Source organism: Schistocerca cancellata, chromosome 5 (assembly GCF_023864275.1).
Source record: "Schistocerca cancellata isolate TAMUIC-IGC-003103 chromosome 5, iqSchCanc2.1, whole genome shotgun sequence".
In the NCBI taxonomy this organism is placed as follows: domain Eukaryota; kingdom Metazoa; phylum Arthropoda; class Insecta; order Orthoptera; family Acrididae; genus Schistocerca; species Schistocerca cancellata.
Window position 1 is genome coordinate 639,164,612 of NC_064630.1, and position 21,659 is coordinate 639,186,270.

General features: G+C 42.7%; 1 protein-coding gene across 1 annotated transcript in view; it reads left to right on the forward strand.

The window, feature by feature from the left end:
* The first annotated feature begins 1,423 nt into the window (after positions 1–1,423).
* Positions 1,424–21,659, forward strand: part of LOC126188073 (tyrosine-protein kinase transmembrane receptor Ror-like) — a 675,128-nt gene continuing 654,892 nt past the window's right edge. The window contains exon 1 of the mRNA XM_049929521.1: positions 1,424–1,530. Coding sequence (XP_049785478.1) covers positions 1,488–1,530 — 43 coding nt within the window. The 5' untranslated portion in view covers positions 1,424–1,487. The remainder of the gene's footprint in view (positions 1,531–21,659) is intronic.

Here is a 21,659-nt window from a genome sequence, read left to right on the forward strand (position 1 = left end):
GTAATACGGAACGCCGTGCTGGATCCCAACGGCCTCGTATCACTAGCCGTCGAGACGACAGGCATCTTATCCGCATGACTGTAACGGATCGTGCAGCCACGTCTCGATCCCTGAGTCAACAGATGGGGACGTTTGCAAGTCAACAACCATCTGCACGAACAGTTCGACGACGTTTGCAGCAGCATATACTATTAGCTCGGAGACCATGGCTGCGGTTACCTTTTACGCAGTCTTTCCAGACGGGAGCGCCTGCGATGGTGTACTCAACGACGAACATGGGTGCACGAATGGCAAAACGTCATTTTTTCGGATGAGTCCAGGTTCTGTTTACAGCATCATAATGGTCGCATCCGTGTTTGGCGATATCGCGGTGAACGCACATTGGAAGCGTGTATTCGTCATCGCCATTCTGGCGTATGACCCGGGGTGATGGTATGGGGTGCCATTGGTTACACGTCTCGGTCACCTCTTGTTCGCATTGACGGCACTTTGAACAGTGGACGTTACATTTCAGATGTGTTACGACCCGTGGCTCTACCCTTCATTCGATCCCTGCGAAACCCTAAATTTCAGCAGGATAATGCACGACCGCATGTTGCAGGTCCTGTACGGGCCTCTCTGGATACAGAAAATGTTCGACTGCTGCCCTGGCCAGCACATTCTCGAGATCTCTCACCAATTGAAAACGTCTGGTCAATGGTGGCCGAGCAACTGGCTCGTCACAATGCGCCAGTCACTACTCTTGGTGAACTGTGGTATTGTGTTGAAGCTGCATGGGCAACTGTACTTGTACACGCCATCCAAGCTCTGTTTGACTGATTGCCCAAGCGTATCAAGGCCGTTATTACGGCCCGAAGTGGTTGTTCTGGGTACTGATTTCTCAGGATCTATGCACCCAAATTGCGTGAGAATGTAATCACATGTCAGTTCTAGTATGATATATTTGTCCAATGAATACCCGTTTATCATCTGCATTTCTTCTTGGTGTAGCAATTTTAATGGGCAGTAGTGTTGTTACTATCACACATTCTTGTGCAATTCTTTGGCCACTGGAATCTCTCCGCATCTTTCTGCGTATTGCAATTTCACAAACATTAGTGTACTCGAACGTTTGGAGGGCTGTAGATAAACTCGCTGTGTAACGAGATGTAGCGGGAGGTCATTCGTCAGAGACACCCCTAGCAGCCAGTCGGCCGAGATGCGTATCAGGGGAGGAGTGGGACGCAGGGTCCGCTAATTGAGACGTGGGCGGCTAGGGGCGCGTCACAGAGCGGAGAGGGTGTTTCCCCGTCCGCGGATACACTGGCGCGCAGTGTTCGGCCGGCGCTGAAAGAGAGCGATTGTTGCAACCGGGTGCCGGAGCCGGCGCCGGATCTGCGCATGCGCCGGTGGGTCGCGGCGGCTGGCCGAGTGGCGCGCGGGAGCCGCAGTAGTGGTGCGTCGGCGGAGCGTCCAGCAGCATCCAGGAGCGCCAGCGGAGTGCCGACATGGACGGGCCGCCGCTCTTCCGCAGGAGCGCCGAGAGCCACGGTGAGTGGACCACCGGCTGAGCGTTGGCGGGAGGCGTGCCGGCCTGCGGCCAAACGCCGATACTTTACTACGCCCTGAACACGCCGATGTCGAGCGCCCAGAGTGTTTATTCGGTATAAGTGGATTGCAAAAGATGTTTCCATATAGTTTTCAGCGTTTAAGTGTGCGATTCAATAATCTGCTCTGATAAACTTTGGGCTACCAATGGAGTATCAGTTTTCGATGATGCTGGCCCATAGTCATACATTGTTTTTTTTTCCTTTTTAAGGAATAAAGCGACACTTGACTGTATATTTCAAAAGAAATCCGCTGCAATTCGATTACTCGATAAATAGTACAATTCTCAAGGCTGTCAATTCAACTAAGTACCTGGCTGTTAAAATTACGAACAACTTTAGTAGGAAAGACCACGTTGATATTATTGTGGGGTAGGCGAGCCAAAGGTTGCGTTTCATTGGCAGGACACTTAGAAGATGCAACAAGTCCACTAAAGAGACAGCTTACACTACACTCGTTCGTCCTCTGTTAGAATATTGCTGCGCGGTGTGGGATCCTTACCAGGTGGGATTGACGGAGGACATGGAAAGGGTGCAAAAAAGGACAGCTCGTTTTTTATTATCACGTAATGGGGGAGGGAGTGTGGCAGATATGATACGCGAGTTGGGATGGAAGTCATTAAAGCAAAGACGTTTTTCGTCGCGGCGAGATCTATTAACGAAATTTTAGTCACCAACTTTCTCTTCCGAATGCGAAAATATTTTGTTGAGCCCAACCTACATAGGTAGGAATGATCATCAAAATAAAATAAGAGAAATCAGAGCTCGAACAGAAAGGTTTAGGTGTTCGTTTTTCCCGCGCGCTGTTCGCGAGTGGAATGGTAGAGAGATAGTATGATTGTGGTTCGATGAACCCTCTGCCAAGCACTTAAATGTGAATTGCAGAGTAATCATGTAGATGTAGATGTAGATGTACAATATAGTTTTCGGATTTCACGGCATTATCGAGTTCAGTGCTCTCAGACCATTAACGTATTTTGCTTTGTACTGCGCGTGCTGACATATTATTTCACGCCATTATCGAGTACAACGTTCGTAGGCCATTAAAATGATGTTGCTGTGTACTGCGCAGGCCGACATCGAAACAGTTATAAACGTTTGCTTAGAATGAACTAAATGGTACGAAAATACGGTCCTGTGGGAGAGCAGCACATTATCTTACAGCCTAAAGTAGATAAATGCAAAAGTTTGTAGGCATAATTTTTGTGGAAACTCGTGTAGTGCGTCATGGCATCTAAGTCTATTTTTAAGCGTTTAATGGCTTAAATGGCTTTGAGCACTATGGGACTTAACATCTCTGGTCATCAGTCCCCTAGAACTTAGAACTACTTAAACCTAACTAACCTAAGGACATCACACACATCCATGCCCAAGGCAGGATTCGAACCTGCGACCGCCTAGAACCGCACGTCCACACCGGCCGGCTAAGCCTTTAATGTGTGTTTTAATGCGTGGATAGGTGCAGATAAATACAAGACATGGCATCAATTTCGTACCATCTATATCATTTTAAGCAAATGTGTTGGACTGTGTCTGCCATGCTGCACACTACAGGGCAAAATGATGTTGACCATCTACGAATATTTTACTCGATGATGGCGTGAAATAATATGTCACACTGCACAGTACACAGCAAAACACGTTAATGGTGTAAGATCATTGTACTCGACATTGGCGTTAAAGCTGAAATCTAGATCGTATACAGAAACCAACGGCGTTGGAAAAACTTTAGAGCTTTGGTGTGATCGATGATGGCCATTCTTTACACCTGCCGACAACAGATGCTATTATTAAGTACTCTGTAGCTACAGCACGTACAGTCAGTGGGTGAACAATGCGTCATCTACGTAGTCTCTTACTACAGCCGCCGTGTATGTTGCTACAAGAGACAAAATGATTCAAAGTGATCCGACTATGCATGTTATGGCTCGTATGTGGCAAGCGTTGCCATCGTCATTTCTTCGAAGCAAGCTGTTTAAACTTTAATTCTGTATCAATCTTCCTGGCGGATTAAAACTGTGTGCCCGACCGAGACTGGAAATCGGAACCTTTACCTTTCGCGGCAAAATGCGCAGCCGCCTGAGCAACCCGAGCGCCACTCACCACCTTTCCCACCTGGGAATGGGTGTTTGTGTTGTCCTCATCATTTCATCATCAACATCATCATCATCATTCGTGACAGTGGCTATATTGGACTGTGTAAAAAGACTGGACTGTGTAAAAATTGGAACTTTGTACGGACGCTGATGACCGCGCAGTTGAGCGCCCCACAAACTAAACATCATCATCATCATCACAGCTGTACTTACGCCAGTACCTCTTCTCATACCTTCCAAAATTCACAAAAGATCTATTGCAAAACTGGCGGAACTAGGACTCCTGGAAGAAAGGATATCGTGGAGACATGGCTTAGCCACACCTTGGAGAATATTTTCCAGAATTAAAAAAAATCATTCTGTTTAATTCCATATTCTTTCGCGATGTTTACATGTACATTTGATACATGTTGTGTTAATTGCCGCCCTGACTCTAAAATAAATTTAGCTTTCCTTAGAATTTTCTCACAGGAGACCGCTGGATATCCCAAGGAAGCCACGTTTTCTTTATTTCCTGTGTAAGTCAGAAACGATATTAGTACGAAATTCTTTAGTATTTACTAATAAGGTAGAGTCTTTTCGCTGCAAATATTGTCGTTGCTCGAAGTCTGCACGAAAACATATATTTTAGTCATTGTGTGTAAATAGAATACTGCAGCAAAAATTTCTCCGACGTTTAGTTATACGATGGTGATATTTTGGTGCTGAGTGAAGAATCACTGAATATTACAACTCTTGAAATATCTTCCATTGCAGTCTAATGTCGTAGTTTTGGCACCGGCTACTGATTTCGTTCAATTACTGAACCTCTTTGAATCATAACGATTGCAGTTATTTGCAAGTGCGATGTACAGCGTCCGCGGATCACTGACATCTTTGTCGCGGACGTGCAGATTATGTGTATTTTGTGTATGTTTCAATGACAGCGTACTGCTGGAGTTAATGATAGCCTACGACGAGATGAGAGGATTGTGGTGGACAGAATTGGTCAGAAAAGCAGACGTTCTTACTATCTCCACGAAACACTTGTAAATATTTAATATCATAATAAAATTGTTTTACTTCCCTTTATAATGTTAGTTATCAGAGGCGAGTGCTCAAAGGCAGAGCCTCCGACTTTTTAAGAAGCTGCGCGGGGTAGGCGCGCGGTCTCAGGCGCCTTGATACGGTTCGCGGCTCCCCCCCCCCCCCACCCCCCACCCTATCGGAGGTTCGAGTCATCCCTCGGGCATGGGTGTTTGTGTGTTGTCCTCAGCGTAAGTTAGTTTAAGCTAGATTAAGTAGTGTGTATGCCTAGGGAACGATGACCTCAGCAGTTTGGTCCCATACGAACTTACCACCACCAATTTTTTTAAAAAATAGGAAAGTTTTTGAAACAAATAGACCTTTACTTTATTTACGTTTTCCATCTTTGTTATTCATGTCCACATATTTATTCCTCAACATAGTCACCCTGTCCACGAACACATTTCTCCCGAGTGACCAGTGTGTTGATATCGTCACTGCAAAATGTTTAACTTCGAGCCACAACCTCACCTATGCTTTTAGCGCTTCATCGCTGTCGAACTGCAGTCGTCGAAGATCCTCTTTAAGTTTTGGAAACAGATAAAAATCGGACGACGCCAAGGAGGGACTGTGTGGAAGATGATCGATGACAGTGAACCCAAGGCGTCGGACAGGTGCAGATGTCGCAGAGCTCGTGTGTAGTCTGGCATTGTAGTGCTGAAGGAAAGGGTGCTCCATGTGCGGACGAACTCTTCGAATTCGAGACTCGAATACAGCACACTGTTTCTCACGTACCTTACACACCGCCATGTGACATGCGACAATTTGGAGCCCTCTAGCGGCAGTGGGCCGTAATTTGTTGACATTAAGAACAGATATGTAGAATGTTAATGAGGTTTGTTTCATTCAAAATACTTTAAGGGTTTTTAGCTAAAAAGTTTGGGGTATTACTTTTCAGTACACCTTCGAATAATCGGTTTGTGGGGTTATAAATTTATAAATTGCATTTTCAATATTCCCTTCTAAATTTTCAATGGCTCATATTTCCGGTAGTTAGCACAGAATTTTTCAACAGTTAACAATGCTATGCACCATGCTCAATGATTCCCTGGTGGGATATACAAATAGAGCTGCTAAGAGCGTCTGTCTGCTGTACTATTATACCTATAGTATTATAGAGAGATTTGTTGTATTATACAGACATCTGTCGTATTACAAAGATTCAAGGTGTAACTATCAATGTTGCATCAATCATATCTTTCATAAAATTGATACTGCGTGTTCAGAACATTCACCACTAACGTATACGTGCCTTAAAAAGTTACATTGCTTGTCTTAGCGTATTTCTATGTTTCTTTATGAGGGCAGCGGAGCTCAAGACGCAACCTAGGAGTCCATTTCGCAAAGCGACTTGTGCACTTCCACACTTCTGTCTTCGTCCAGTCCTACTAACGAAAATCTGACATTGTTATGTCTGGAGATCTTGGTTTCCAAATGACAATACTAGTACGACCCAGAGATCCATTACTGCTGGTGTAACTGAGACGTTACCTCAAACGAATGAGAGGATGTGGAGAAGGCCTATCAAACGGGAGCTCGTTTCATTTCGTGAAATAAATTATGTTTTGGGACAGGAATACGTTTATTTTAATAGCGCGCTAGAAGATAATTTACTCAAAGTGGTGTCCTTCTGCATGTACAATCTTTTTCGTCTTTTCGGTTAACAGATTGTTTCCGCGATAAAGAAATGTAGGATCTTTTGGGGTGATCCGCTCATAAAGCTAGTTTTCGATATCCTTAAGAGATAAGGGGTGTTTTTTCAGAAAGGTCATGTGGCATGGATCAAAACAAACAGCCATCGGAAAGAGAGAAGCCTGGTCAATATGCCGGGGGTGGGGGGGGGGGGGGAAGGGGGGAGGGTTATATATCCCATGGAAGTCCCGTCGACATTTCCTTCACTAGATTTGCTACACCTGGCTCGTCATTGTCATGAAGAAGATGACCTTGTCATGTATCTGAGCATTTATTTATTTGTAGGTCCGTAGGACCAAATTCAAGAGCAAATCTCCAAGGTCATGAAATGTGTCAGTACATGAAATTACAACAAAAAGTAATAACAGATAAAAATAAAATGTTTATGAACCCAGAAAAAGTCAAGCCATAAGTTTAAGTAGACGCAATCAATAATAGAACAATAACCAGCTTCATTTTTTAAGGAACTCCTCGACAGAATAGAAGGAGTGACTCATGAGGAAATTCTTCACTTCCGATTCGAGAGCGAGTGGATTACTGCTAATATATTTGAATTATAGTGCTACCTTATTGAAAATGGTTGCAGCAGTATACTGTACACCTTTCTGCAAAAAGAGTCCGATCCAAAGGCATGTTTGATTTCTGCCGAGTTTTAACTGAGTGAAACCTGCTTATTCTTGGGAATTAGCTAATATTGTTAGCAAGAAATTACAGTAAGGAATATATATATATATATATATTGAGAGGCAAATATCAAAATACCCTGACTCGTGAACAGAGGTCGACAAGAAGTTTGTGAACTTATTGCACGAACCGCCCGTTTCTGACCAAAAATTAACCTTTTATAATGAGAAGAGTTATCCCAAAATATAATAGCAAACGACACAAGCGAATGAAAATAAGCAAAGTAGACTAATTTTCGTGTCGAACGATCACTCACTTCAGACACCGTTAGAATAGTAAAAATGGCAGCATTAAGTCTTTGAACAAGATTCTGAACGTGGGCTTTCCACGACAGTTTACTATCTGTCCGGACACCTAGAAATTTGAACTGTTCCATTTAACTAATCATATGCCCATTCTGTGAAGCTAAAACGTCAGGTTTTGTTGTATTCAGGGAGTTTAACTACACCATTCAGACTGAGTAACTGTGTTTCGTAGCTTTCAGTATTCGTCTACTGATCCAGTTGGAGCAACTAATTGTACACCACACCGATCAGGACAAATTGTCACTCACCTCAGAATCGCTGTGTCAGAAGCCTTAAACCAATCTCTGCACTTTTTGTTTCCGACAGAGCATGTTCTCCATGCGATCGCATTAGCAAACGATCACTTTTCGCAGCAGATATCTCCAAAAGCAGAGGAGCAAAACTCCCCGCAGATGCTGTTTTGCAGGTACATAGTCCGACATTTTGAAGGCACTTAATTGGTGTGGTCTTTTCACTTTACTCGAATATCACACACAGATTTAAAGCCTAACGTTTCAGATATTTTGTCGAAACCTGACATTTTGACACTATGGCTGTGTACAAAATACCGGTTGGTTCTTGCAGAGAAAAGAACAGTTACCATCCGCTTTTTATAGCGCTATTTAATTACACAAATAGCACCGTTACCGGTTTCGATCATCTGACGGATTGTTCACATTAAGATACATTTTCCTTGCAGCTTACCCTAAACTTTCATTCCCCCATATAATGAAAATTCTTTAGGGTGGTGATTCCCTAAAACCAAAACATGATGTGAGAAACCGTCTTCTTAATTCTAATTGTGCGCCATAAGGGTTTCGAAAGACATAAACAAATTATTAAAGGCAAAATGTTTTAGTTACTTTCCGCGAAACTTCGGCGCCATTACTTTGCAATACTGAGTGCTTGTGATCATGCAGTAGCGAACACTACGTGAAGCACTTTTTTTATGTATATGTATACGCATATGTATAGCACCACTCATACACACCATTTTGCCACATGGAAGGATGTTCACATAGATTGCGATACCACAACAATAACAATGTCAAAGAATTCCTCTCTCAAATAATTCGATATATGCATTGATGTAACAGAAATTTACGAACTACAAACGTTTCATTGTTTACAGGGTATCTTAAATGAGAGATAATTATAATTAACGTGAATAACCCGTCTGTCGATGAGCCTATCGTTCTAAACCGGTAATGAAGCTATTTGTGTGAATAAATATCGTTATAAAAAATTGGCTGGTTGCTGTTACCTTCCCCGCAAGAATCAGCCCTCTCGTGTAGGTGTCCACTGTACTGCACTAGTACAAACTACTGGTCGTCTTCGCCAACAGCCGGAATTCAAACTGCCAATGGTTGCTCACTAAAGTATTCTAGAAAACATTCCAAGCAGTTGTATCCCGCCAAGCGCCCTTTTTAACGTAACAGCGACAATAACAACAAATGCAGTCTATCTCGGGAAGTGCTGGAAATGGAGTTTATGCTGGAACGGAATATTGCAGAATATTTTCCTGTAGTGACCGAACACAAGGTTATCCATTATTCCGATTGTACCTTTGGCGCAAACTTCGCGGAAGAAGCGATGAGAGATTATTCATCTCGAAACTTCGCGAACATCCCGAGTACTTATTTGGTCAGCATCGCGATAAGCTTTTGTTTTATCGGTACACATTACAGTCCTTCGTCACACGACAATAATCTTTCTCGAAACGTTGCCTCCATACTACGAACAAACGCGCTTCAGAGCTCGAGAAAGTTTTATAGCTCTTTTAAAATTTCTTTCCTGGAAATTGTGACTCTCAGTGCTTTGCCGTCGATTACATTCTTCCTTTCCAGAAACAGGTTTAACAAAGGACGTTATTTTTCAGACATGCTATATTCTAGAGTGACAATTTTGTCTCTTTTGTTACCGTTTGCTGTGAAAGTTTGAATTACGTGAAGGGAAGTTCTCCTACCTGTGTATATATACATATAACGTTATGAATTGATACTTTTGAGCAGTTTTAATCAAAATTCCGGACCGGTCATGTAAGCCGTCGACCAGTCAGGTGCCGTGCTGGTTTCATCTGTAATAACCGTAGCTTCATCCTGCATGTATACATCGCGACCTTTTTATATCTGTAAATAGCACTTTTGTGTGGTTGGCTCGTTGACTGAATGTGGTATTCTGTAGATAGAATGTGACCCGTAGCTGGAATAAAGGCATAAATGCTTTTCTGGATTATCACGGGATTTGGTGCGGCTGTATCGCAACTTGCGTGAATATGACTTTTTCTATAACTTTTGTCACGATACTTTATTTTCTAACAGAAAAGGATTATGTGACCTCAAAATGATGTTTCGCTTATTCTCGTGGACATGCGATGTACTATTATTGCTGATTATAACTACGCACATTTGTGGCTTTACGGTGTTTGCTGAACGAGCATGTAATGAATCGCTAGTTATTTTTCTTTGATTTACACAAATAAATTAGCCTAATTGACGTATATATAATATTACCTTCCTGGTTAACTTTATATCTACATTGATGGTTCATGAGGTGGTTTAATTTGTGTTTTGGAGTGACCATATAATCAATATAAACAAAAATGTAAATGTTGTTGACAATCGTATATCTCAGAAAGTTCTTGACCGAACACTTTGAAATTTTGACTCAATGTTCTATTGCTATAGGCGCGTGCTTCTATTTACCTGTCTTTTAAAACGAAATTAATAAGAAGAAAACGTTACAAAATGTGCAGTAGTGTAACGTTGTTAGAAAACAGGTGAGTCGTATGATGAGAATATTACGACAGAATGTTAATTTTCAATAACAATAAACGAGGCTCAAGATCAGGGAGAGGGAGAAAGGGGGATGGACAGAGGGGGTGGGATGAAATGGACAGAAAACGGGAAGGAGGAGTTGAATAGAGAGAGAGGGCAGGGCAAGAGGGAGAGGAGGGGGAATGCGGAGATGGACAGAGAAAGGGGGAAGGAGGTAATGGGCTGAGAGAGTTGGAGAGATAAGGGGCAGGAAGACGTGGATAGAGAGAGAGGGGGAAGGAGGAGGTGAAAGAGAAAGAAAGGGGAAGTGGAGATGGACAAAGACAGGGGACAGAAGGAGATTAGGATGTATATTCAATTTCCATACATATTAAAAACGTATGCTTTCTCTTTTCTTTCTTCTCCATTTAAGCAGACTGAGCCACAACAAGGCGTGGACGGATACAGGCATTTTTTTTTATAAATGTTTTGGTCTGCGTCTGTAAAATAATGGTTTTATTCTCTGGCTGTGATCCGCAACAAAATCCTTGCAAGCATTATACCGCGATTAGAGGGACACATATGTCTTGTGCAAGTTTTCGTGTGGGATCTCACTAGGTTCAACTCCACAACTGAGCTATCAGCATATCTTCTTTCAACCAGAGGACACTAGTTCGATTCCCGTCATGGATAACGAACTACTTTTTTTTATGCGGTTGGAAATCGCCTTGCGAGAGAAACTGGGAAGTTGCTTGAGGGATGCTTAGCGATTCCGGATTTCCAAGAATCCTGTGTGAACAGTAGTGAGACCTGCCGTCAAACTACTCTCACTGGCGTCTAGGTGGCCGCAGGGAGACGCGAGCGGCCAGCGTCGCATGGCGTCTTGGTGTGTCTCGGAGAGGTGCTAGTAATTATGGAAGTACGAGAGGGAAGAGAAACGGAAGCAGGAGCAGATGGAGAAGTCACTCAGGGACGGAAACAATTTTTTATATCTGTTGTACACTGTAGAAAATTTCTCACTCTGGCCACATAAACTTCTGCATGTGTGTTGCAAAACGCAAACAATTATTGTCTTTCGACGAAAATTATGAGGAACATTATTTCAGATTTATTGCTCAACATCTCCGTTATTTACTACCGAATGGGTGCCAATCCGGGAAAAGAAAGTAGTCAAAAGAAAAATAAGTAAGATGCGAGATTCTGGAACTGTGCCTTCATCATCATGTAGCATTACTTGAGATGGAGACAAACTGAAGATGAACTTACAGAGTTCGATACATGTATTTTTGTTGTGGTCTCCAGTCCAGGGCGCTGATAACCTCGCTGTTGTGCGCCCTAAAACACTAATCATCATCATCCAGTCCAGAGACTGGTCTGATGCACCTACTCTATCCTGTGCAAGCTTCTTCATCTCCCAGTACCTACTGAAACCTACATCCTTCTGAATCTGTTTAACGTATTCATCTCTTGATCTCCCTCTACGATTTTTACACTCCACGCTGCCCTCCAATACTAAATTGGTGATCCCTTGACGCCTCAGAACGTGTCCTACCAACCGATCCCTTCTTCTAGTCAAGTTGTGCCACAAATTTCTCTTCTCCACAATTCTAGTTAATACCTCCTCATTATTAGTTATGTGATCTACCCATCTAATCTTCAGCATTCTTCTGTAGCTCCGCATTTCAAAAGCTTCTATTCTCTTCTTGTCCAAGCTATTTATCGTCCATGTTTCACTTCCATACATGGCTACACTCCATACGAATACTTTCAGAAACTTCATGACACTTAAATCTACCATATACTCGATGTTATAAAATTTGTCTTCTTCAGAAACGCTTTCCTTGCTATTGCCAGTCTACATTTTATATCCTCTCTACTTCGACCATCATCAGTTATTTTGCTCCCCAAATAGCAAAACTCCTTTACTACATTAAGTGTGTCATTTCCTAATCTAATCCCCTCAGCATCGCCGGACTTAATTCGACTACATTATCTTCGTTTTGCTTTTGTTGATGTTCATCTTATATCCTCCTTTCAAGATACTGTCCATTCGGTTCAACTGCTCTTCAATGTCCTTTGCTGTCTCTGACAGAATTACAATGTCATCGGCGAACCTCAAAGTTTTAATTTCTTCTCCATGGATTTTAATTCCTACCCCAAATTTTTCTTTTGTTTCCTTTACTGCTTGCTCAATATACAGATTGAATAACATCGGGGAGGGGCTACAACCCTGCCTCACTCCCTTCCCAACCACTGCTTCCCTTTCATGTCCCTCGACTCTTATAACTGCCTTCTGGTTTCTGTACAAATTGTAATTAGCCTTTCGCTCCCTGTATTTTACCCCTGCCACCTTCAGAATTTGAATGATAATATTCCAGTCAACACTGTCAAAAGCTTTCTCTAAGTCTACAAATGCTAGGCACGTAGGTTTGCCTTTCCTTAATTTATCTTCTAAGATAAGTCGTAGGGTCAGTATTGCCTCACGTGTTCGATACATATCTTACAAGGGAACCTCCCCATCGCACCCCCCTCAGATTTAGTTATAAGTTGGCACAGTGGATAGGCCTTGAAAAACTGAAAACAGATCAATCGAGAAAACAGGAAGAAGTTGTTTGGAACTATGAAAAAATAAGCAAAATATATAAACTGTGTAGTCCATGCGCAAAGTATGCAACATTAGGGATAATTGGACTATAGGAACGCCGTGGTCCCGTGGTTAGCGTGAGCAGCTGCGGAGCGATTGCTCCTTGGTTCAAATCTTCCCTCACGTGAAAATTTTAATTTTTTATTTACGGACGATTATCAAATTTCAGGCATTCACACATAATCAATTTCGCTCTCTAAAATTCCAGGACATGTTCAGATTTGCTTGGACATATGCAGGATTTGACGGTCTACACAAGGAAAAATTTGAAAACGTTAGAACATATGTTTTGACAGAGTACAGGAAAAACTGTGCGACTGTGAAACTGTTGCATTCATTTGTTGCAGTTTATGTGACAAACTCTTATGTTTTCATCACTTTTTTGGGAGTGATTATCACATCCACAAAAAAACCTAAATCGGGCATGGTAGAAGAATCTTTTTACCCATTCGCCAGTGTACAAGTTAGGTTGGTCGACAACCTATTCCTGTCATGTGACGCACATACCGTCACCAGTGTCGTATAGAATATATCAGACGTGTTTTCCTGTGGAGGACTCGGTTGACCTATGACCTTGCGATCAAATGTTTTCGGTTCCCATTGGAGAGGCACGTCCTAATCGCATGGTTTTGCGGTGCGGTCGCAAAACACAGACGCTAAACTTATTACAATGAACGAACGGCCAGATCGTAACTTTGCGAAAATAAACTCTTCACCCGAAGGAAGACTTGAACCAAGGACTTCTTGTTCGGCAGCTGCTCATGCTAACCACGGGACCACGGCGGTCCTTGGCTCATACTGTCCTTGATGTTGCCTATTTTGCAGATGGACTACTCAGTGTGTATATTTTGCTATTTTTTTTCTAAGTTTCACACAACTTCTTCCTGTTTTCTCGGTTGATCTGTGTTCAGTTTTCCAAGGCCTATCCACTTATAACTAAATCTGAGGGGGGTGCGATGGGGAGGTTCCCTTGTTAGCTATATTTCGATGGACTGTGACCCCTGTACAGGATGGACAGAAACAGTCTGAAAAAATTTTAAGGGTTCTGCAGGATAAGTTGTGCTGAGAAATGGCTGCTAAGAAAAAATGCTATACATTGCGCCGTTTTTGAGTTAATTAGCATTAAACTTAGCCAGTTGGGTTCTTGCGCAAGCAAATTCAAGCGTGCTGTCAGAGATGGTGTCGGCAAATATGTTCGTCATATGGTTTCCTAAAACTGAACAAGAGAGCGATACAAAAATTGGAGATGGGACGGCAGCAAGGTTCGAATCCGAGCCGAAATCTGAGCAGTCCCGTGTCCTATCATCTGTGCTTTGACAACCACTGACACTAATGGTATCTAGCGTGCCGCTTGAATGTGCACGCGCAACGGCCTGAATGGCTATGTTCAATTCTAATTAATTTGAAAACGTCACCATGCACCGAATTTTTTTCATAACAACTATTTCTCAGCACATTCTACCTTAAAACACCACTACAAAGATTGCAGACTGTTTCTGATCACCCTGTAGATCTTAAGGCACTCTAAAACAATTTTTGCCAATCAGATGCAATGAATCCTCTTTATGCACAATATCTGTTTCGACACTACCGTTTTATTATTGAGAAGACCTCGTGTCGCCAACGTACACAATATTAAATAATTAGATACAATGATTGAACTTTTTGCCATTTTGGGGACACGCATCTACAAAATCGAGAGAATCTAATTAGAAAGTAACGCGTAAATGACCAAAGAATGCCCGTAGAGTTATCAATATGAGACGTAATTGAAGCCCTGCAATCACTCACTAAAAAATGAATCTACCACGATGTAATCTTTCTGGCTTTTTCACTGTATTGATGAACGGAAACAGCCACCGACTAAAACTGAGACTGGAGTTAGATACATGATGCAGTTCATCACCGGCCCAACGCGACAGAAGAGTGGTAAAACGATTGTCATGAGAATGCTATTTGAAACTTAAGCAAAAACTGGATGTAATTGATAGATCTTGTACATTACGAACAGGAGTGTGCGCTAGTATGAAACTTCCTGGCAGATTAAAACTGTGTGCCGGACCGAGACTCGAACTCGGGACCTGAAATTTCATATCAGTGCACACCGCTGCAGAGTGAAAAATCTCATTCTGGAAACATCCCCCGGGCTGTGGCTAACCATGTCTCCGCAATATCCTTTCTTTCAGGCATGCTAGTTCTGCAAGGTTCGCAGGAGAGCTTCTGTAAAGTTTGGAAGGTAAGAGACGAGGTTCTGGCAGAAGTAAAGCTGTAAGGACGGGGTGTGAGTCTTGCTTGGGTAGCTCAGATGGTAGAGCACTTTCCTGCGAAAAGCAAAGTTCCCGAGTTCGAGTCTCGGTCTGGCACACAGTTTTAATCTGCCAGGAAGTTTCATATCAGCGCACACTCCGCTGCAGTGTAAAAATCTCATTCTGGAAGGGCTAATGTACTTGTTTCTTTGGGAGGCGTGGCTAGTATTTCCGCCAGGCATTTTTCTAATGGAAGGCAGAGAGCGAGGCTTGCGGGACGAAGCGGTATGGCTGTTGTCGCGTCGTGCTTCCCGGTGCTGCTGCTGTCCCGGCCTGCTTCATGCCTGTGTCTTCCTTGGGTCCCCTGCTCGGGAATAGAACCCCGAAATTGCCGCCACTTAGTCCACGGTGAGCATCGTTTGTGAGGATTCTTGAAAGAGCCGCCTCTGTCAGCAGCTTGCTGTGTTGGAGCTGTTTGTTGCCTGCATCCCCGCGTGGTTTGGAATTTAATAGTCATACGGCCGCACGGTGATCGATTGGTCCTTTGATAAACGAACGGTCAACACGTGCTCAGCTCTCTGCCGTAAAGCAGTTGGTTTGCCTATTTTAGAGTTCGTTCCTCTTAAGAAAACTGTGGGTGCCCTGTTTTAATTTAAGATTTAACGACTGTGATTTGTGTTTTGATTTTGAGGCCTAGCGGGGTTGGCTACGCTGCAAGTGGGATCTTACCATACAATGAAGAAGGAAGGTCCGCTCTGCCTTGTACCAAAAACGTTATTTGTACATAGTAGCATAGCCTGTGTTTTAAGTTACCACAGCCACCTTGCAAAAATGGCTCTGAGCACTATGGGACTCAACTGCTGTGGTCATAAGTCCCCTAGAACTTAGAACTACTTAAGCCTAATTAACCTAAAGACATCACACACATCCATGCCCGAGGCAGGATTTGAACCTGCGACCGTAGCGTTCGCGCGGTTCCAGACTGGAGCGCCCTGAACCGCTCGTCCACTCCGGCCGGCCCACCTTGCAGAACTGTCAATAATAGATTTGTTTAATGCTCCGAAGTTTTTAACACCTGCTACGTTTCTGGATGAATTGTTCCAGTAGCAGTTAAAAAGACAATTGAAGTGTCTAAAATTTGTCTAGACTATTTGGTTAGAGTAAACTGCTCATACAGCGACGGTTAAGGTGCTTGGTGGCTTGTGGAGGTTATTTTCAGAAGACTAATTTTACATTTCTTAAGGCGGTTTTAATATTTTCCATGTTTAGCTTTAATAATTTTTGAATTTTGCTCCGCTTGCATTTGTATTTGCTTTAAATGTGGCATCATTGGGACGGGACAGACGTTTATGATTGTGTCCTTGCAGCTTGTGGGGATTATGTTCTGAGGCCTATTTTTATATCTGTAAAGATGGTTTCAGTACTTTCTATGTTTAATGCTTTATTAATTTTTGAATTTTTTCGCGTCCCGATTTGTATTTGCCTTGAGTTTGGTAACTTTGAGGTGGGTCATTGTCTAAGATAGCAATTTCCATGTGTTGTTGTAGTTATATCAGTGATTTGCTTGTCTCGTTGGGACCCCTCGGTCTCTTGTGCTGCCAGAGGGTTTGTGTCACGATCCGACGTCGACCTGACCAATTGTAATTTATTCGTGTTTGATATACTTGTTTCTAATGCTAGAAAAATCTTGAAACATGGTTAATGATTAAAATGGGGCTCGAATAAAATTCTGTTCCTTACGCTTTTTGGTTCTAAAGAAAAGAGACATTTATGCATTCGGTTCTTTAACAGTTTGTATTGTTCTAAAGAAAAGAGACATTTGTGCTTTGGCCCTTGTAATACCTTAGTAAAGAGTTCTGATATTAAATAAATTGGTTATAATGATTGCTAAGTAAAACCCGATGTTCATTAAGTTTCCCAGTCCTTCTTCTGGGACCTGATTGTTGGTGTCCTTTATCTTCGTATACGTCCTTGTTGACCGTATCACTGAAAATAGCGTGTTTCTTTACAAAATCTAGTGCGAGTTTTTATGCTGAGAAACACTCTATAACGCTTAACAAAATATCATTTACCATCTCGTCTGCTGTTTTCTCTCTAATGAGATTTATTACAACACTAGTATTGTCTGCGAAACGTATAAATTCTGCTAGCTGAATGTTAAGTGGAAGGTTATTCACATATATAAGGAGTAGGAGCTGTGTAGCACTTCTGCCACCACTTCCTATCAGTACTTTGTTACTTTCATTTTCAATTTTTCACTTTCACTTTCACTTCACAGCAACCCTAATAGCATAGCCTCTGGTGAAGGAGATTACAAATGCGTACACCCATTTTTTCTGTTTCCTAGCGCAGTTCGTTTTCCCTCGCATTCCACCCAGTGTGCGCGAGTATCTTTGTGATCGGGAATATTCGATCAGTTTGAAGCACATTCCCCTATAGACAAAGAATATCACAGTGTCATTGACGTAACTTTTCAGCTGCTTGTAGTAGGACCGGAAACGTACCACGGTGACAGGAAGTGAACGCTCCGTTCTGGTACAAGTTTTACGTATGGTCAACAAGTGTCTCTTCCTTCTCTCACCAACCGCCCAAGGCAGAGGCGGGCTGGATGCTTCTGGCTCACTGCGCTTTCGGGATTGGTAAGCAATGGATGTGCTTGGCTTGCACTACTCTGAGACAGTGAATAAAGGATTTCGTAAATTTACATGTACCTGGTACATGCTTTAGTTCAGAACGGTTGCTCATTGCAAGAATGCGTAGCATTTGCGAATCCTGATTATGGATATTTTTATGTAAATTTATGTGACTGAAGGAACTTCATGTATTTTACTTTGTTCCAGGAAATGACTGTCAGGCCAGACGCTGCAGTTTGAATTTTAGGCTCCATTTTCCTTGTATGCGAAAGTTGCTTCATATTTATTCCTTCGGTGTAAATTCCGTGTCCTCCAACTTCCTACCACTTCAATTTAACCATGTTAACTGCACAGATCTCCTCTTTCTGTGATGAATAATCCTCTTACTGAGTTCTATGAATCCATGTACGTGTGCCTAAATTTGATAATTTCAGAGTATAGAGGGATGAAATCTGTAGTGGAAAACAGAGACTGGAATACATCCAGCAAGTAACTGGGGACGTAGGTTGTAAGTGCTATTCTGAGATGAGGAGGTTGGTTGGCACAGGAGAAGAATTCGTGGCGGGCCTCATCAAACCAGTCAGAAGACTGATGACTCAAAAATAAATAAAAATATTTACAAAACCGTTAGCTTTTAACCGTCAATCCAATCCAAGCTAATGAACGAAATGTTTACATACATAGATGGAAGGTTTTTGCACATTTGTATATGGTTGGTGACGAGGATACCTACTCGCACCTCCCTGGTACTCCGCACATTGCTCTCTAGGTTCTATAGAACGTTCACTTTATTCAGATCACAGTAGTTGAATTGCTGCCTATACTCTTGCCGTATGTCTCGGGCAGGAGTCTGATACTTGTTTTGATCTCCAAACCTTGATAAATGGGTTGCAGCTCATTAAGTCACAAATCAGCTCTTTCATTGATAGACACTGAATAATGTCTAGGCAAGAAGGTAAAGGATGAATAGCAGCAAAAGTAAAGCGAAGGTAGTGGGATGTAGTTGAATCATATCAGGCGATTCTGAGGGAATAGGAGTAGCCACTGTCATTACCTCCCTTTCCTGTTCTAGTCGCGTATGGTTCGCGGGAAGAACGACTGCCGGAAAGCCTCCGTGCGCCCTCGAATCACTCTAATTTTACATTCGTGATCTCCTCGGTAGGTATAAGTAGGGGGAAGCAATATATTCTATACCTCATCCAGAAACGCACCCTCTCGAAACCTGGACAGCAAGTTACACCGCAATGCAGAGCGCCTCTCTTGCAGAGTCTTCCACTTGAGTTTGCTAAATATCTCCGTAACGCTATCACGCTTACCAAATAACCCTGTGACGAAACGCGCCGCTCTTCTTTGGATCTTCTCTATCTCCTCTGTTAACCCGACCTGATACAGATCCCACACTGATGAGCAATACTCAAGTATAGGTCGAACGAGTGTTTTGTAATCCACCTCCTTTGTTGATGGACTACATTTTCTAAGGACTCTCCCAATGAATCTCAACCTGGCACCCGCCTTACCAACATTTAATTTTATATGATCATTCCACTTCAAATCGTTCCGCACGCATACTCCCAGATATTTTACAGAAGTAACTGTTACCAGTGTTTGTTCCGTTATCACATAATCATACAGTAAAGGATCCTTCTTTCTATGTATTCGTAATACATTATATTTGCCTATGTTAAGGGTCAGTTGCCACTCCCTGCACCAAGTGCCTATCCGCTGCAGATCTTCCTGCATTTCGCTGCAATTTTCTAGTGCTGCAACTTCTCTGTATACTACAGCATCACCCGCGAAAAGCCGCATGGAACTTCCGTCACTATCTACTAGGTCATTTATATAGATATTGTGAAAAGCAATGGTCTCATAACACTCCCCCGTGGCACGCCAGAGGTTACTTTAACGTCTGTAGACGTCTCTCCATTGAGAACAACATGCTGTGTTCTGTTTGCTAAAAACTGTTCAATCCAGCCACACAGCTGGTCTGATATTCCCTAGGCTCTTACTTTGTTTATCAGATGACAGTGCGGATCTGTATCGAACGCCTTCCGGAAGTCAAGGAAAATGGCATCTACCTGGGATCCTGTATCTAATATTTTCTGGGTATCACACGATCGTTGTTTCCGGAATCCATGTTGATTCCTACAGAGTAGATTCTGGGTTTCCAGAAATGACATGATACGCGAGCAAAAAACATGTTCTAAAATTCTACAACAGATCGATATCAGAGATATAGGTCTATAATTCTGTGCATCTGCTCGACGACCCTTCTTAAAGACTGGGACTACCTGTGCTCTTTTTCAATCATTTGGAACCTTCCGTTCCTCTAGAGACTTGCGGTACACGGCTGTTAGAAGGGGGCAAGTCCTTTCGCGTACTCTGTGTAGAATCGAATTGGTATCCCGTCAGGTCCAGTGGACTTTCCTCTGTTGAGTGATTTCAGTTGCGTTTCTATTCCTTGGACACTTATTTCTATGTCAGCCATTTTTTCTTTTGTGCTAGGATTTAGAGAAGGAACTGCAACGCGGACTTCCTCTGTGAAACAGCTTTGGAAAAAGGTGTTTAGTAATTCAGCTTTACGCGTGTCATCCCCTGTTTCAATGCCATCATTATCCCAGAGTGTCTGGATATGCCGTTTCGAGCCACTTACTGATTTAACGTAAGACCAGAACTTCCTAGGATTTTCTGTCAAGTCGGTACATAGAATTTTACTTTCGAATTCACTGAACGCTTAGCGCATAGCCCTTCTTACTCTAACTTTGACATCGTTTAGCTTCTGTTTGTCTGAGAGGTTTTGGCTGCGTTTAAACTTGCAGTGAAGCTCTCTTTGCTTTCGCAGTAGTTTCCCAATTTTGTTGTTGAACCACGGTGGGTTTTTCCCGTCCCTCACAGTTTTACTCGGCACGTACCTGTCTAAAACGCATTTTACGATTGCCTTGAACTTTTTACAAAAACACTCAACATTGTCAGTGTCGGAACAGAAATTTTCATTTTGATCTGTTAGGTAGTCTGAAATCTGACTTCTATTACTCTTGCTAAACAGATAAACCTTCCTCCCTTTTTATATTCCTATTTACTTCCATATTCAGGGATGCTGCAAGGGCCTTATGATCACTGATTCCCTGTTCTGCGCTTATAGAGTCGAAAAGTTCGGGTCTGTTTGTTATCAATAGGTTCAAGATGTTATCTCCACTAGTCGGTTTTCTGTTTAATTGCTCAAGGTAATGTTCGGATAGTGCACTCAGTATAATGTCACTTGATGCTCTGTCCCTACCACCCGTCCTAAACATCTGAGTGTCCCAGTCTGTATCTGGTCTTAGACGTATTTCGAAACGTATGTTAGCGAAAGTACCCAGCGAGTGACTGTAATGAACCTTGTTGTATTTAGCGCCGTATTGGTGTTGTTATATATGAGTATGCAAATCAACGAGAGAGATAATCCCTACGGCATTGCCAGCTGACTTAATTACGAACTGTGGAGACTTTTTGTATAGCTATTTCTTTCCTACGAAGACGTCACTGAAGCACGCCAGTAAGAGGTTGCTGAATCGAAACCTGGTGGAGAAATAAATTTACACCACCAATAGTTGGCCGGAATGAGGCGAGAGGAGTTGACGTAAATTCCCTGATCAAGAGACCACATCCAAACCTTTCCCCCGTGTCGCACAGAGTGGGGGCACGTGACATTGTTGATGGTGATTATTTGCGTAGAGGTTAAGCTCGGTGTCACAGCCAGTCCTAACTTATGTGCTGGCATCCTTCTCCGTCCCAGAACTGGAACATGACACCTCACTACACACACCGGGTAGGCGAAAGATGGATGATATCGGTCTGTGAATTGTGTCAGACGCAACGCTAGCGCAAGTGGCAGCGTCTGCCTCGTTACTGCAGTGTGGACTGTGGAGGAACAAGATAGTTAACGGAATAACAACACTACGTTTCGGGTTTCAATACTTTTCTATTTGTAGCTAGT